Source organism: Mixophyes fleayi, chromosome 4, assembly GCF_038048845.1.
Source record: "Mixophyes fleayi isolate aMixFle1 chromosome 4, aMixFle1.hap1, whole genome shotgun sequence".
Classification (NCBI taxonomy): domain Eukaryota; kingdom Metazoa; phylum Chordata; class Amphibia; order Anura; family Limnodynastidae; genus Mixophyes; species Mixophyes fleayi.
Window position 1 is genome coordinate 137,015,644 of NC_134405.1, and position 16,447 is coordinate 137,032,090.

Here is a 16,447-nt window from a genome sequence, read left to right on the forward strand (position 1 = left end):
GATTTGAAAAGTCAGTGTTAGCTTGCGAACTGTCATTTGTTCATTTTTTGCATTAAAGTCTTAGGAAGGTGGTCTTGACCTTTGAGACAATGCAATTTGCATGTTTCCACTCCGGAGTTCCAGTTCGGAAGAATTTTGAAGTGTAACAAGTCTCGCCATCGTCAGACTCCCCAAAGGTGCTGTAGTCACTCCTCTGGTGCCTGTAGGCAGACAACACAATAGCGGTCACTACTTCACTGTTTGGGATTGAACACTAGCGACAACGGATGCCAGTATTTGCAGCGGAGGGCAGTTTCTCTTTAGTGCTGCCTCAAGGTCTTTGATAAATGTACTGGAAAGAAAATGGAAGTTGCTCAAATCAATTTATAGGCTATATCAGGTGCATGAAAGGGTGGGGTTATCCTAAAAGGAACAAACACAGACAAATCCCCCCAGCACACTGCTATAGCCAGCAACAGATCTGCTATTACTACTGTAGATAAAAATGCAAAAGTCTTAGTTGCACACATTTGCAAATGTATGTTGAAGCCACCCACCCCTCCACGGTTATAATACAGTACAGTAATAAATGTACTGGAACTCAGAATCGTTTTCAATGTATTAGTCAGAGGGTGCCAGTTCTTGGGAGAAAGGCCTGTAAAAATCCAGTCAGACAAGTTGTGCAGTGGCACACCTCAATCATCAGGGGGGCACCAAAAGTGCCCTGGCCATGAAACAAACCAGCAGGATCATACTATTGGCAGAGTAGAATATTCCGGATATTGCGGAGTGGAGTGGATTTTCTCACCAGCCAGGCCTTTCACTCTGGGGAATAGTGCTTTTATCGGCAGTCTTCCAGCAGATTTTGGATAGATGGGGTCAGCCACATATCGACATGAATGCATTGAACCACATGGTGAAGTGCTTCTGCTGCAGGACAAGGTATCTAAAGGCATTCTTGGTAGACGGCATTTGTCAGAACCTTGGAACTTTCTGATTCAGTTGTTCCCTTCGGTGGCAATGCTTCCGCGGGTGTGAATGAAGGTGAAGTGCGCCTTCTCTATGATGCCCATAAGAGAAGTTGATGGCGTCCAAGAAGACCACTGCTAGGTGGATTACTTTGGTAATTTGTCAGGATCACATTGTAGCAGGACAGCCTGTTCCCAAAAATGTGTCAACACATTGTACCCAATTGTTTCTATTTGCTGACGTTGTTTCTTATTCTCTTCCCTCTCTTGTTCAATTCTCAGGGGTATAGATGGGAGGTGGGGGGGCTTGAACTTTCGGAGGCAAATTTAAAGTGCCCAAAATCCAAATTGGCCTCTCTACCCCAGTATTTCCAGTGCCCTAAGTATAAAATTCCTGTTTGTACATTTATGTAACATGTAAATAGAAGGTCTCAGCACTATTTGTATTTCGAGTGTTTCCTGTATATAAAGTAATGGACTGTTAGGGTATTCCTACCCTTTATGTATTTTTTTTATTAGCTAAAAACGGACATTGTGCTGTAGAAGAAATGCTAGTCTAAGTGCTCTACACCGGTGAGCATACATACATACATTTGATAGAAGACGTAGCAGTAAGACAGTTGGAAAACATAACTAGTTCTTATTCTAATCTCAACAGCAATCTAAAAAAAGAAAGAAAAACAAAACCTGAAATGGTTTGACAGGCAGTAATATAAACTGGTATCTATGTACATGTTTCAGGTTTGATGTTTATTTAAATAAAGAATGATGAGTTCATATTTATATTGGTTGCCACAGATGATTAGTGGATAACATAGAGGTAATTTAAACATATTTTTTTATACTCCTGGTTATACTATTCCAATACTTTATACTTAGGTGAACTTTTTGGAAGTTTATGTTTTTATGTACTGATTTATGGATTATAATTAGTAAATCACTCCAGCTGTACTTCCACCTCACCCTTGTTGAGACCTTTTGCAATGAGTAATATCAAGTGCTCCCCCCCCCCCTCCCACATGTCCTGTTAAATATTAATACTTCCTGCTGTTCTGAGAGCTCGTCACAACAACACACAATCCGTGTCCTCGGGATGAGAAATCCCAGTGGGAGGACAGAACACAGTATCCAGCTCCAACAGTAATATCCCAGGTGTAAAGCTCTGGGATTGCTGGGGCAGCTGTCGTACAAATGGCAATCCTACACTTCCAAAGTAGCCCAAATGAATACAGAATTGGAGTTCTTTATATCTTGAGACAGATGTCATGATCTGCATATTTCACTTCTTGCAATTTGTTTTTAAAATGTGGAAAATTTCAGGAGCTCCCAAAACATAGCCTCGTTATATCACTATTTTTTTTATTTAAAATCTGTTATTCTGAAATTGTTCTAGATCTTTCATAATTGTTTTTATGCATGAATTTGAATTTGAATAAATCATAACAAAATGTGCAAAAGTGTGCTAAAAAATATATGGTTTGGGTTTGCGATCACATTTGGATTTTCTCCTACGTTTTGCCAACAATAGTGATGATTGTAAATGTATGTGCTCCATATGGTGTGGAGACTGAAAGAAACATGGCAGCTGGCCTGCAGATGATGCCATTTAATGGGAAAACCAAGCGCTTGGAAACCTGAAGATAACCCTGGCAAGATTTCTAAATGGCTCTCATTCTGTGGGGAATAAACAGCTGTTACCACTGATCTTGCTGCTAGGCATTTTACTTTATCACTTGCCATAGTGGTGTAAAACGGCACTCATGTAGCTGATGATGCTGAAAATGTCACTGGTTCCTTAAAATAAAAATTCTTGTCCCTGACTATAGTGTCCTACTAGCAGGTATAGGTATCTGGTTCATGTTTGGTGGTTTCCTCCCCTGCCAATTGTTGCTCTGGATGCACAAATTAGTTTCCAATTTGCACTAGTAACAGATGCTGGGTAGACCCCTTGTCAGGAGAGTCTCTTCCTAGTCATAACTAGAGGCAGTATGAGGGAAATGGGAATATTGGGCTATGTATTTGTTGAATAGATGAGTGTGGTATTATTGGTGATAAGATTCCTCCTCTTGTTCTTGCCAATGATCTTGCAGCTCCTCCATATTACACCAGAATTAGATGTTTTTTGTTCTTACTTCCAATAAACTATTGTCATAATCAATTCTTATGGTATTATAAAGTGCAGCTAACCGCATCAATGCTCTCTTTCTAGGAAATGCCCTGTGCGCTGTGAAGTGTGATGAGACAGTGAAGGTACTCACCATCAGAGGCACATCTTTTGAGATGGCTTCCAGTTCAGGAGGCAATGCTAGTCTAAATAATGGTAAGAAGTGGAGAATCTGCACCTCTGTGCTAAAGTCGACAACTTTTATCATACAGTGATGATTTAACATTTCCAGATAAAATGCTGCAATTGATGGCTCTCTTTACTTGGAGAAGCCACTACTGCTGAGTGGTGCAGAGTTGAAGTCCTCACTAACTGTGCCATCTGCGGTGTTTCTTCTTAGGGAAGGAGATGGGCAGATGGTGGACGTTGGTTTTCCTCTACCCTTTGCATCCTCCAAGTGCACTTTTATACAGGAAAATACATTTGTAGTTGATGAATGTAATGAAAATCTTGAAACACACACAAGTAACACATGTTCCGTAGTCCCCTCGCACTCATGACTTTTAAAGACATTAGTTAGGCCAAACTAAACAATATTTTAGGAGAAAATATTTAAATAAAAATTAAATTAATATAGGGGGGGGGTCATCCTAAATTGGTACTAGGTATGATATTTTCATCCTTTTCACCATGTATATTTCCAGTTAGAACCACAATCCCGCAGATTGATTTTCTTCAAAAAAAAAACCCAGGAAGTGGGCATACACCTATTACTGTGCAGACAATTAAGCACGTATGGGAAAAAACCTCTGCTTTTCTGCATGGTTTTCTCTTTCATTCATTATTTTTCTAGAATTTAGATTAAAACTAGTTTTGTTGTAATTTTCACACAAAAACAGTTGCTGTTTTTGTTCTCTAACTGACAGAGAGGTAGCACTAGTGCAGCTGTTGGCGTTTACGTACGAGGAGATGAATTGGGTATTGGTGTACAGGTGTAGAAATTTTAAATATACAGTCAATAACTTGCCAAAATGTCCAACTATTGTACCACGGTTACTCAAGGATGATTGCTATGCTTTATCCAAGTTTGATATTTGTAATTAGTACAGTGGGTACTAGGTTGAACAAATGTTTAGTATGGGAGAGCAGGCAGCAATGCATAAGAAGCATTTTCAGTAGGTTTGTTTGCCTTGGAACTGGCATAATTGGATCAAGTGCGGTTTGGCCACACAACTGTGTGGGGACTGTTAGAAGAAACGTAATATGACTATGGTTAGGGGTAGCAAGAGCGAGACCGTTATTTGTGTTGTGTTTGTCTGTTTTAACACTGCATGAAAGAACTGGCTTGCTTTGCTGAAATGCCACTAAAGATTATCAAAAAGCTAGAACGTTTGATTTAATGCGTCTGAAAGACATGGAAGTGCCATTATGTCATTCAGCAAGAACTCTACAAAATATTACTTTTAGAATTGTACAATTCTGAAAACTGTTCCACGGATTTACTTCTATTTAATAAAAAGATTATATCTAAAGACTGTGCTTCTCTCTATCTTCATTATTGTTTATTAATGTTGTTCTCCTATAATATAATATATTTTCAATGCTCTAGTGTCCCCCCCTGCACCGGTTGGACAATCTGAATGGCTACAGCAGAGTTTGACCAAAAGTGACCGTCCAGAGCTGACGAGCGCAAAGGTTGTAGTTTCTGGAGGTAAGATCCCCATATCACTGCAAACTGAGGAGAGCAGATAAAGCTTTCTATGCGACCATATGCTGATATTTAAGCTTTATGCTTTGCAGCGATAGAAGAAAATCAGCAGCACACATCAAACACTGTAATTTCCCTTTTCCCGTTACAACGGCATTTATAAACTCTTCAATTGTCGTCCATAGCTTTTGTAGACTGTGAGCGCTACTGTGACAGAAATAGACATTGACTATAATGTGCTGATATAATTAAATTAAATGCTGCAATGAAAATGTACAATGTCTAAATGACGGCAGGTTTAAATACTGATTCCACTCAGAATATTAGCTGTAACTATAATTCTCCCTCTGTTCCCCTAACTAGCAGAACTGTAGAGTTACCATGAAAGCGATCACCAAAGGTTGGAAGAACTCGGTTGCTAGCATTGCTGCTGGGGGTCAACTGTGCTAGTTGGTTAAGAGGGTGATTGCTAAAAATGACTTTTAAGTTTGTTTTTAAGGTCAATTATACTTTATGATTATTACTTTATTAAAACTTCAGCTCACTCGGTAACAAAAAAACATAATGTTGCATCCTGCACCCATGTTGACAGATGACTCCTAGAAGTTATGCATCTGAGCGGAGTCATGTGCATACTATTACTTTTCTTTTGTGTTCCTTTCTAGGGCGAGGGCTAAAGAGTGGCGATAACTTTAAATTGCTGTATGATCTGGCAGATCAGCTGCATGCTGCAGGTAATTTATGCATAGTGGTTCTTTAAATTACACAAACATGTTTTTCTTGTATATAGTAGAACTTTTTGGTGCTCACGCAAGTACAACTAGAGTTCCCTGAGCCCTGGTGGAAAATTGTACTCCCAAAAACTGTGCGATCTAACAAAGGAAAGAGGAAATCGCAGTACTGCTGGTGCTTCCCACCAGTACACACTAACAGGTATTACACCCTTCTTAATGCTCATGACGCAGCGTATATTTAGGATAACAGTTAAAGGTTTAGTTCAATGCAAGGTCAAGTTATATGGCATGTAAAAGTACAACCTTTTATATATGGTTTACATATACTTTTAATGACTAACGCTTTTGCTTTTCATAGATTATGGGTCAGCTTGATGTAAAGGGCTACATTTTTATTTTTACACTACTTATTAATAATGTCTGTGAGCATACTTTATACAATAGACATTAACAAATATGTGTGTATTAGACTTTGTAATATCAATCTAAAATAATATCTGTATCAGACATGAGATTGTTCGTATTGGTTAAGCCAGATGTCAATGGGAAAAAGTGATTAGTTGGACTATGAAGTCATCGCTCAGAAAGGTTTTCAATATAGAAGGAAAATAAATGTGTGTGTGTGTGTGTGTGTGTAGTGTGGTGGTTATCTGGTAGAACAGTGGATCCCAAACTTTTTCAGTTCAAGGCACCCTTATGGTCTCCATAAATTTTAAAAGGCACACCTAAGCCAAAATTACTACCAAGTAGTCCCCCGCCCTGCTTACCACTGGTCCTGGCCAAGGCACCCCTGTGAGATCGTCGAGGCACCCCAGGGAGCCTAGGCGCACAGTTTGGGAACTACTGCTCTAGAAGGTTAAGAAGGTGGCTCAGAATGTGGTAAGCTTGCCTAAAGAGGTTCATTTTCATTATGGGTTTAAAGGTAAGGAAATGTGTTGTACGAGGGAGGGAGTTCCACACAGTGTGTGCAATCTGACAAAGTCTTGTAATTTGGAGTGGTAGCAAGTAATGAGTGCGGTCCAAATCTTGTGCTGAGGGTTTGAGTTGGGAGATGTTTTGTGACAAGGTAAGATATGTATGTTGGTCCAGTTTTGTCAATGGCTTTGAATGTTAGAAGAAGTATTTTCTATTTGATGCAGTATAGTACAGGAAACCAATGTAGGGACTGACAGAGCGGAGCAGAAAACCATTTTGCAAACAGACGCTGCATTTAAAATGGATTGTAAGAGTGAAAGTCTGGGTCGGGAAGACCAGTAAGGAGGGCATTGCAATAGTCAGTGCCAGCGATCATGTATTAAAGATTTTGTAGTGACTTGTGTGAGATGTGTGGATTCTGAAAATGTTTCTTGGTTGTATGTAAAAGGATTTGGGTGCAGACTGCATGTGGGAACAAAGGACAGTCCTCGGTCAAGCACGGCAGCGAGCTTAAATGGTAGGGTTTAATTTTGTGTTGTCGACAGATATAGAGACATCTGGTTGGCAGCTTCTATTGACTGGTAGAAATATTAACTGTTTTGAAAGGTTTGTGGTTAGAATAACTGCTTTCCTACATATATCTGGTGTCCCTGCTTTAATTATAACTACTGTCATCTTGTGACAGAGTTGTAAACTAAAGACTGCGTCTTTCCTGTAGCCAATTCTTGCCTAATGCCGATTTTGTAGCATGGAGTTAAGGGAATTAGAGGAGAACCTAGAACCCTTATGTATAATAATCCTTAGTTGACAATATAAAGACACCATGGGGTAAATGTATCAAGTGCCGATTTCTGCAAGTGGCCGGAAATTGGCGAGTTTGCAGTGAAAATTTAAAGCAGCAATGGCTTTAAAGGCAAAAATATAATGTGCGGGATGTCACATTCACTTTAAGAGAAGTTCATCCTGCATTCTGGAAACCACCAACACTTTGCGCTCTCCCATCTGAAGATGATGTATACCTTCTAGATGAAACAAAGTAAAAATGTTTTATTTATATTCTTCTGCCAGTGTCTTGGTCCCTAATATTAACACTCATATTTTGTCCTGCAGTCGGTGCTTCTCGTGCAGCTGTAGACGCTGGTTTTGTCCCCAATGACATGCAAGTTGGACAGACAGGAAAGATAGTTGCACCTGTAAGTAAGTTACTGTTACATGTTTTACTACCAAAGGGCTTTAGATAATTCTAGTAGTTGGATGGACATTATTGCTACATGCTGGAAGGTAATCATTCAGAGAGGAGGGCTTTATGTATACGCACTGTAAAACTAAATAACCAATTTTTTGGTAATGTCTGAATGTGTTGTCTGCAACTTATGTTACTCTATGATCAGTAAGTAAGTGTAAATACAATTGTAAAGCTTTTTGAAAGGCAAAACTATTTTTTTTTTTTTTTTTTTTTAAATCTGATGTAGGTTGCTATATAGGCATTTGTGGATGTCACTGGCAATAAACGTGTGTGTGTGTGTTTGTAAGCCACTCACTATCTCTATTGCTTAATATCCTCAGCAGGGGGATGAAACCCAGGTAGTGCATGCAGTTATATAAACTGCACAGCTTATACACTATAACTAAGCTCACAAGTACAAGGTGTGTTTGGGGACCATATAAACCTCAGTACCACTCTTGTAATTGCATAATTTTATTTTATTTTTATTTTAGTTTGTTGGGGGCATCACATGCAATACTGTAGTGATATACAATAACAGTGTGCATGGTACCTAACAAGGTTAAATAAAAGATAACCAAGTGTTGAAAAACAAAATTCAAATAAACTTTCCATATGTGTTTCGCAAACGCAAAAGAATCAAAAGCAAAATAAGAAGACAAGCGATGCCGTTGTTTCTAATTCGTTAACAGACAAAGGTTGTATTGGGGGAGGGTGGTAAGCAAAGGGGAAAACTGGGTGGAAAGAAAACATGTCAGCACTTATACATTTAAATGCGATGGAGGGAATAGCGGGGACTTGTCTATTACCATGGTGCAGCAATCTGGCACAAGCTAGGAATATGTCTGATCAATTTGTGTTGATGTCTAGGGACATTTGGAATCTGCAAGAGAAGTAAAATTAATATTTGGTTTGTCATCACAATGGTACAGATGATAGTGGAAATCAGGCTTCTGACATCTGTCCACAAAGGCTGAAGTCTGGGACCACTCCGCTGGTTATGCAGAAAATACCCCTTTTGTCTGCAATTCCTTCAACATAAATCAGATGGATTAGAAAGATGTTGTAGGTTTTAGTTGAAACATAATACAATGTAAATGATAACTTAGCAGCATTTGTGTTTTTGTTTTTTTCCCCTAAGATTCTCTTCTAAATATTTGTCTGCACAAATGTATGTATGTATGTATTGTACACTGAAGTTCACAGTGCTCAATTCCAAAGCCCCACATGGGAGAATGACCCCCTAGATGTAAATTGGTCCTCAGTAGAACATTAAAACATATCATTTGCAAAAGCTTTTCTTCCTGCCTTTGGTCCATAGGTCAGGATCCTATAACATCCATAGTGATGCATATAAGACCCCAATCTCTGTCTTCTGTTGGTATAGTGTGAGAGAACTTATGGCAACAAGTGTAAAACTATTTCTAAAAACATTAATAGCAAATATTAATATGCACGCACAATAACCAAGATTCAGCACATACAAGTGACATCAGGGGGTAAATGTAACTATTGGCTGTTATCTAAACCAGATGATTTTCAGCAACACAATTTAAAGCAGCAGTTTTTAATATAATTGCCGTTTAAATACTGATGGCAAATTGCAGGAAATTATCAACTTTAGATAACTGTGAATTGATACATTTACCCCCAGAAACAAAACTGTATAGCAGACTTGAGATCAAACAGTTCACTTTCACTATCTGTATATGTCACCAAAGGCACCTTCCAGCTTTGTCAGGGACTTTAAGGGGGTGATTTAATTAGGCGCGACAGTTCCGTAGTTGCCATGTGCGTTTCTTCCAGCGCGACTTGTAGCCAATTGCATTACTAATTGTGGGATAAAATATGCTTAATTCCTCTCAACTTAGCTTGTGCTTTTTAGAGGTGTGAGCAAAAATTAGCGAATTGAGAATATTTTATTACGTGGTCAGTACTGCGAATATAACGTGAGAGGCAACAATGGACACCTGACTCCTAATAGAATCGCCCCTAAGTGTGTGATATACTGGACTGAATTTATGTTCTTGTGAACCATTATTAGTTTTTTTCATTAATGCTGAAATATATTTTTCCATCCACTTATGTACTGGGATTTAGGGGTGGTTGTACCTTATGTTTACATAACCGTTTGTTTAGGAAATTGACATTACTTGTTGTAATCCTGTTAATAATTGTTCTACTATGGAAGCAAAGTGATCAGTTCCATTGGTTACAATACATTTTACATTCAATATAAAAAGAAAGACACAAGTGGGTGGAATTAAATACATGCAGCATTTGGCTTTCTTTGAATGAGACTGAACTTTTTTGTGCCATGTGTCTCTCACTATTCTGTCGGCAGAAGAGTTAATAAGAAGGATTAAAGGGGGATCCAGAACATGCTGGCCAAATTGCTTTTATGTTTAATCCCCAGGGAGTAGAACATCAACTGCTTTCAGCCAAATGCACTGACATATGAATATTTTACAGCAATTTAATGTTTTTTCCGGCTGCCCCAAAGGACTTGCGAATCAATTTGCGAATGTTGTTCTCTTGCAGTTAAAGGCTGAGCTGGATAATTCAGGATGAAAGAGGCTGTCAGCCCAGAGCTTTTTAAGGGGCTTAATAAGAAAGTAAAAATCACTCCCACCCGATATCATTCCCCCTCCTCCCAACTGCTTAAACTTTTATGGTCAGAAATGTTCCTCGGCTACGGCTACTCCTAAGTGTGTAATTTGTATGTACTTTATTTCCTTCTTCTCGGTCCACACAGTATTCCACCCAATTAAAACAAATATTTGTTTTTTAATGTATTCTTTAAAAACAAAAACAAAATATTGCTGATGGCTTGTCTGTTAGGAATATTTATTACATTAGGTTCTCTTGTAATAATTTTGGGTCAAATAGATTGAAGATAAATAGATGATGGGTGCAAAACAGAATTTTAATTTGTGGACACTTTTTACCCTTTTATGAAGATAATGATGTCACATCTCTCTGACATATTGTACACTTTGTGTCTGTATCTATACATGAGAAATAGGATGTGATGTACTCTACAATGTTAAATGTGCAGTTAAAATTTTAGATAGCAATGGTGGGAACAACTCGATGTACTATTATTTGTCCTTCTAGAGAGGGATAAGGTATTTATGTCCAACTGTCAAGCAGCGTGTTAAAGTATTGTGAATGGACTGACTTTAAGATGTGGCATTAATAATTGTTTTTGGCAATTTGGAATTATTGAAATTGTTATAGGAAACGCCAGGAGGTGGCTGGGTGCGCTGAAGAGCTACAGGTTGCCTAATTCTACCTTGGACTGCTTTCATGTCTACATTTTGTTAGTAAAATATCAACTGCTACCTCTGTTAGTACTGATCATTAAAGTCTATGGGATCTTCTTTGCTGGCACACTAACTGTACATGAATGCTACAAATAGCGCTTTCACCTAGCAAATTTTAAAGAGATCTATCTATCTAGCTATCTAGATACATAGATATATTTATATACACACACACACACACACACACACACACCGACAGTTTGTGTGTCACAGACTACAGATGTTTCTATTAACGTCAATGGGAAATATATATATATATATATATATATATATATATATATATAAAATTCCATTGACATTAATGGAAAACTCTGTAGTCTGTGACACACAAACTGTCAGCTTGGTGGTTAGCCCTTCTGCCTCACAGCACTAGGGTCATGAGTTTGATTTCCAAACATTGTGCTGTGTAAGCTTCTTCCCAGATTGAGCTTTATGGAAGGAGCATGCTCAGAACATTTATGCTCAACCATTAACTTGCAGTTAATTGAGAGATCTCCCTTACCATAAATGTTTTCTCCATCACCCTCATATAGCAGCTAGGTGGTAGGGCCCTCTACCGTGACACAGTTACCTTAAATAATAACTGTTAATGTCAGCAGCTGAAGAGAAATCTGTAACTCTCAAGATGTGCCATATCTGTAAAGCTGAAGTAATCGGCTGCTTGTGATTGGACAGCTATGACTCCAGTCGCAGCTCCTGGGAACAGAGCTGTGTTTGTCCAGTCATAAATAGCAATTTTATCACTGTGTCTGCTCATAAGGGATACCTTGGCATACAGACGGTCATATTTGGGGATTCAGGGCACTCCTGTATGGGGTAATTGTGGCTGTCTGTCCACTAGCTCTGTATTGGGGAAATGTTTATTATGGGGAGGGGTTATTAGGTGGTGGATGACCACTTTCAGTAGAGTTTATAGATGCGCAAATCACGATGACGATCCGGTCTTCGACCTTTATTATAGATTTATATTCTAAAATGTATTCCTTTGCTTGGGCCAGACAATGTGGGGAAATATCTGTGGCAGTCTGTCATGAAAATATATATTTTAATGTGACATTACGGTGCGTGATGCTAAAATGTTTTAAATATTTTCATGTCAAATTTGTATATAAATAAGTAACGTTCTTTATGGAAGATTCTGTATTCCGTGGTCTTAAAATGTTGTATTCCATATAACCCTGTTACCACCCATAATCACATTCAGGCATTTTTCTTTGCTTTTTGATGAGTTTGCATTGAGACATTTCAGATTTATTTTTGCTAAATAATAATAATAATAATAATAATAATGATGGAGAGTGATGCGTACATCTAAAGTACTTGTGCTTAACTCTATCTTGCTGCTTGCAGGAGCTGTATATTGCAGTAGGGATCTCTGGGGCCATCCAGCATCTGGCTGGAATGAAAGATAGCAAGGTAATGTGCAGTCTGGTTGTCTGAATAACATCACATATTGTATAATCAGTTTCCATTTAATAATAATTACTCAGCAAATTGCGGAGAATCTTATATAAAATGTTTGAAGGAAACCATGTATGATTATTTTTTAGCTGTATTTGTGTTCACTGGCAAGTAGCTACACTATTCTGTAGCTATGTTTCATGTATATTCCACTGTAGTAAAAATTGTGTTTAATGCTGCTTGATAGCCACATTACAAAGCCTCTCCCCCTGTCCCTCATTTGTTCTTCATCTACCGTGTGCTACTGAAAGTGCCAAACAAAATAGTGCAGAGTAGACTATTGGTATACTGAAGTCCATGGGCAGCTTGCCCCTCCCACCTCAAACACCATCCTGTCCCTGTATCGATTTGGTGGAGCTCCCTGCGATCCTGCGATTGCCTGAATGGTGAACAGTGACTGTCCAGGCAGGTGCCTCATTCTCTGCGCAACTTAAGTCCATTTATGCTACCTTCACTGAGATAAGTTTACAGGCGTGCTAGAAAGCTTATGAACCCTTTAGAATTGTCTGAATGTCCGCATATATTTGACATTAAATGTGTTCAGATTTTCATCGAAGTCATAAAAATAGACCAAATAAATAAAATAATGCACAAAGAATATTTTTTTCTTTTATTCATGTATTTGTCTAAATGATCCAACAGTAAATTTCTTTGTTGGAAAAAGTATGAACATTTTGAGGATTATCAGTTCAGTTAAGGGGATAATTAGTCACGAGTGTCACTCAATGAGGTGACAATAACCGGTAATTGGGTGGCCCTGTCCTATTTAAAAAACATAAACCTGGGTCTTCACGACCAAAGACAGGTCTCCACCCCACAGGTTTGTGAACACATACCATTCCCTGATCAAAGCAGATTTCTGAGGACCTCAGAAAAAGAGTTGTCGATGCTCATCAGGCTGGAAAAGGCTACAAAACCATTCATAAAAACTTTGCGCTTCCCCAATCTGCCATCAGACAGTGTATAAATGGAGAAAATTCAACACCATTGTTTCTCTCCCCAGAGTGGTTGTCACTCCAAGAGCAAGGTATATAATGCTCTGGGAGATCACAAAGAACCCAAGGATAATGTCAAAGGATCTACAGGCCTCTATTGCACTGGCTAATGTCCATGAGTCCACCATTAGGCAAACATTGAACAAGAATAGTGTGCATAGGAGGAGGATAGCAAGGAGGAACTAATTGCAACTTTCCAAGGAGAACATTGATACCCTTTAAAGTTTGCTAAAGCCCAACTGGATGAACCAGAAGACTACTGGAAGAATGTTCAGTGTACTGATTACATGAGAAAAGTTATAGTTGGAGAAAACCAAACACTGCATTCCAACCGTGGAACACAATGGTGGCACTATCATGGTTTGGGGCGGTTTTGCTTGCCATAATTTATTTATTCTGGATTTTATTCTGGACCCTTTTGAAGTAGCTGCTATGAACCTATACACTGATTGAGCAACTTCCACTTCTGTATTTTTCTGGATTCTACCAGCAAATTCTGCAAGAGAATATCCTTGAACTGGTCAACAGGAGGTGGGTCTTGCAGCAAGACAGTGACCGCAAACACAAGTCGGTATACACAAAAATAAATAAATGGTTGAAGCAGAAGAAATTTAAAAATGTTTTGGAATGACCGAGTGAAAGCCCAGACTTTGAAACCAATCAAAAGGATGTCATGATCTGAAGTGGTGGTTCATGCAAAAACAGCCCACTAACATCCATAAGTTGAAGCAATTCTGTGAGGAGGAATGGGCCAAAATTCCTCTAAGCCCATGTGCGGGACTGATTAACAATTACCATAAACATTGAAGTGATTAACAATTTCTGTAAACGTTTTGACTGAAGTGATTGCTGCTCACACCAGTTTCTGAATGCATATGTTCACATACTTTTTCCAGCAGAAATTTTTAATGTTGAATGATTTTGATGGATAAAAAGGTATACATGTTTGTGTTATTTGATTTATTGGGTACTCTTTATTTAATTCTATGACCATACATGATCTGAACACTTTATGCAGGAATTCAGAAAATACTAAAGGATAAATAAACTTTCTAGCACCATTGTAGATATAAGCGGATTGGAAAGCCTTAGTATTTTATCCAAACCATTGAACCTAAGAATTATTGTGTGGAGGTGACATTAAAGCTAATTTCCTCGTGAAATGCGGGTGTCCCATGCATGTGCAATCCCAGCGGAGCGTGTGTAGCTCATTTGGAAAAATATTTGTTAAACTGAAGTCTTTCATTTTTTCCCCTGTAGTTACTCACTCTCTCACTTCTTACAATGGCTCTTCATCTCTTCTCTTAACAATCCTAATTCTACCCATAAACACACTCACTGTAATGTATCTGATGTGTATGACATTAGACTATTGCAGCAGCTTCCTAACAGAGCAGACACATTAATGTTCTATAAACATACACTTCAATGGTATCGCAGCGAACAGATTATACCTAAGGGCCTCATTATTAGCAAAAAAAATACACATCACCTAGAAAATAAAAACTTTATGGAACAATGGGAAGCCATTTTAAAACAATGCTCCTGTGAGGACATCGGGGTTATAACCAAAGCTCTCTAGATACCCAGTCCTCTAGGTTCACAGGTAAGGAGACGGGAAAGAAATAATAATCCCTTTTATTAAACAAAGTGCACACACTTAGTAAAATACAACAGTGCTTCCCAAGGAGAAACTTGTTCCCCCACCAAATATATCAAGTGTCAGAAAATCACCAGTGCAAGTAAAAACTCCCCAACAAAGTCCACAGAAGGTTACCTCCAAGCACAGAGTCCTAGCTGGCCCAAACTCCTGGTAATAAAATCCACAGCTGACAATCCAAGTGGGCCAGGGTTTCTGATCCTTAAGGTGGGTATCTTGCTGATCCCAGCCGCTCGGCCAACTCTCCACCAGCTTGGTGGGACCCTGGCTATTAGTCTCCCTACCAATGTAGGCTCACCAATTCCCCAGAATCTGCGAGTGTCTCCCGATGGAGTGGTAACAGAATCAGTCCTAAAAGGTACACTGTCCGATCTCTGTCAAGAAGCTCCTGCCTCAAGCATTCCTTTAAGGCCCTGCGAGAATACGGTTACTCTCAAACAGTCCAAGTCCTCGCTGTCTCAGGATTCTCCAACAACAACCCCCCACCCCCAGACAGCTCCTTTTTGTGCCTTCTCACAAGACCTCTGAACCTGGCCACCTCCCTGGGTCAACCCCCCATTGTGATTGGTGGTGTGAAGAGTTTGGGTGGTAACGGGTGGAAATAGTGCATGACATCAGTGGTCTCCCCACGCGGTGATGGTGCCATTCGGACTGTGTTGCAGAGTTGCTAGAACAATAGTTAGCAAACAGGGAGAGACCCCCTCCTGATTTTAGATAATGTCCTGACCCTCCTCTTTTTAACACCTTCCACTACTTTTTGATGTCACAGGGTCCACAGCTGATTCACACTTCCTGTGAGCTGCCTCCCCCCTCCCTCTCTGGACACCACAACAATAACAGATCTGGCCACCGGGAGGCATTTAATAACAGAGTGGGCCATGGTTGATCAATTGGCCCACTGAGGACAGACCGGGTTGACACGATATTCTCAATATAAGGCCCGGGTCTGTCACAGCTCCCTTTAGCTTATTGATCTCATTATAGAGATTAGGACTCAGGAACTCCAGCATTAAGATGAGGCTATCACTAAGTTAGATTCATCTTTATCTAGTCTCAAAACCAACCATGACTTTGTTACACTAGAGAATTTGATAAAAAAAATCTGTTAGGCAAAAAAGAACTGGAAATTATCCAAAATAAATAAAGGTATTGAGGAATATATTTGGCATTAAAGCTATTAAAAATACCAACAACAAAGAACTTCAAACAACCAAGCCACAACCTCAGATACCATCTACAAACAGAAACCTACATCCTCCCCAACAAACTATTCCAACATACAGAAAACTCAAATTAACATACCAACAGTACATGACTCTTATTCATAAGGAAGCACATGAGTTGAATACATCCAACAAAGACCATTAGTACA

At 39.1% G+C, this 16,447-nt stretch overlaps 1 protein-coding gene across 2 annotated transcripts in view; it reads left to right on the forward strand.

The window, feature by feature from the left end:
- The window catches only part of ETFA (electron transfer flavoprotein subunit alpha), a 34,501-nt gene that overhangs the window by 7,407 nt on the left and 10,647 nt on the right, over nt 1-16,447 (forward strand). Inside the window, exons 6-10 of one of the 2 annotated variants that reach the window (XM_075208428.1) lie at nt 3,157-3,267; nt 4,661-4,762; nt 5,425-5,493; nt 7,519-7,601; nt 12,310-12,375. In XM_075208428.1, the coding sequence (XP_075064529.1) occupies nt 3,157-3,267; nt 4,661-4,762; nt 5,425-5,493; nt 7,519-7,601; nt 12,310-12,375 (431 nt within the window). Of the gene's footprint in view, nt 1-3,156; nt 3,268-4,660; nt 4,763-5,424; nt 5,494-7,518; nt 7,606-12,309; nt 12,376-16,447 lie in introns of both variants that reach the window. The other variant, XM_075208429.1, reaches the window with a different exon arrangement.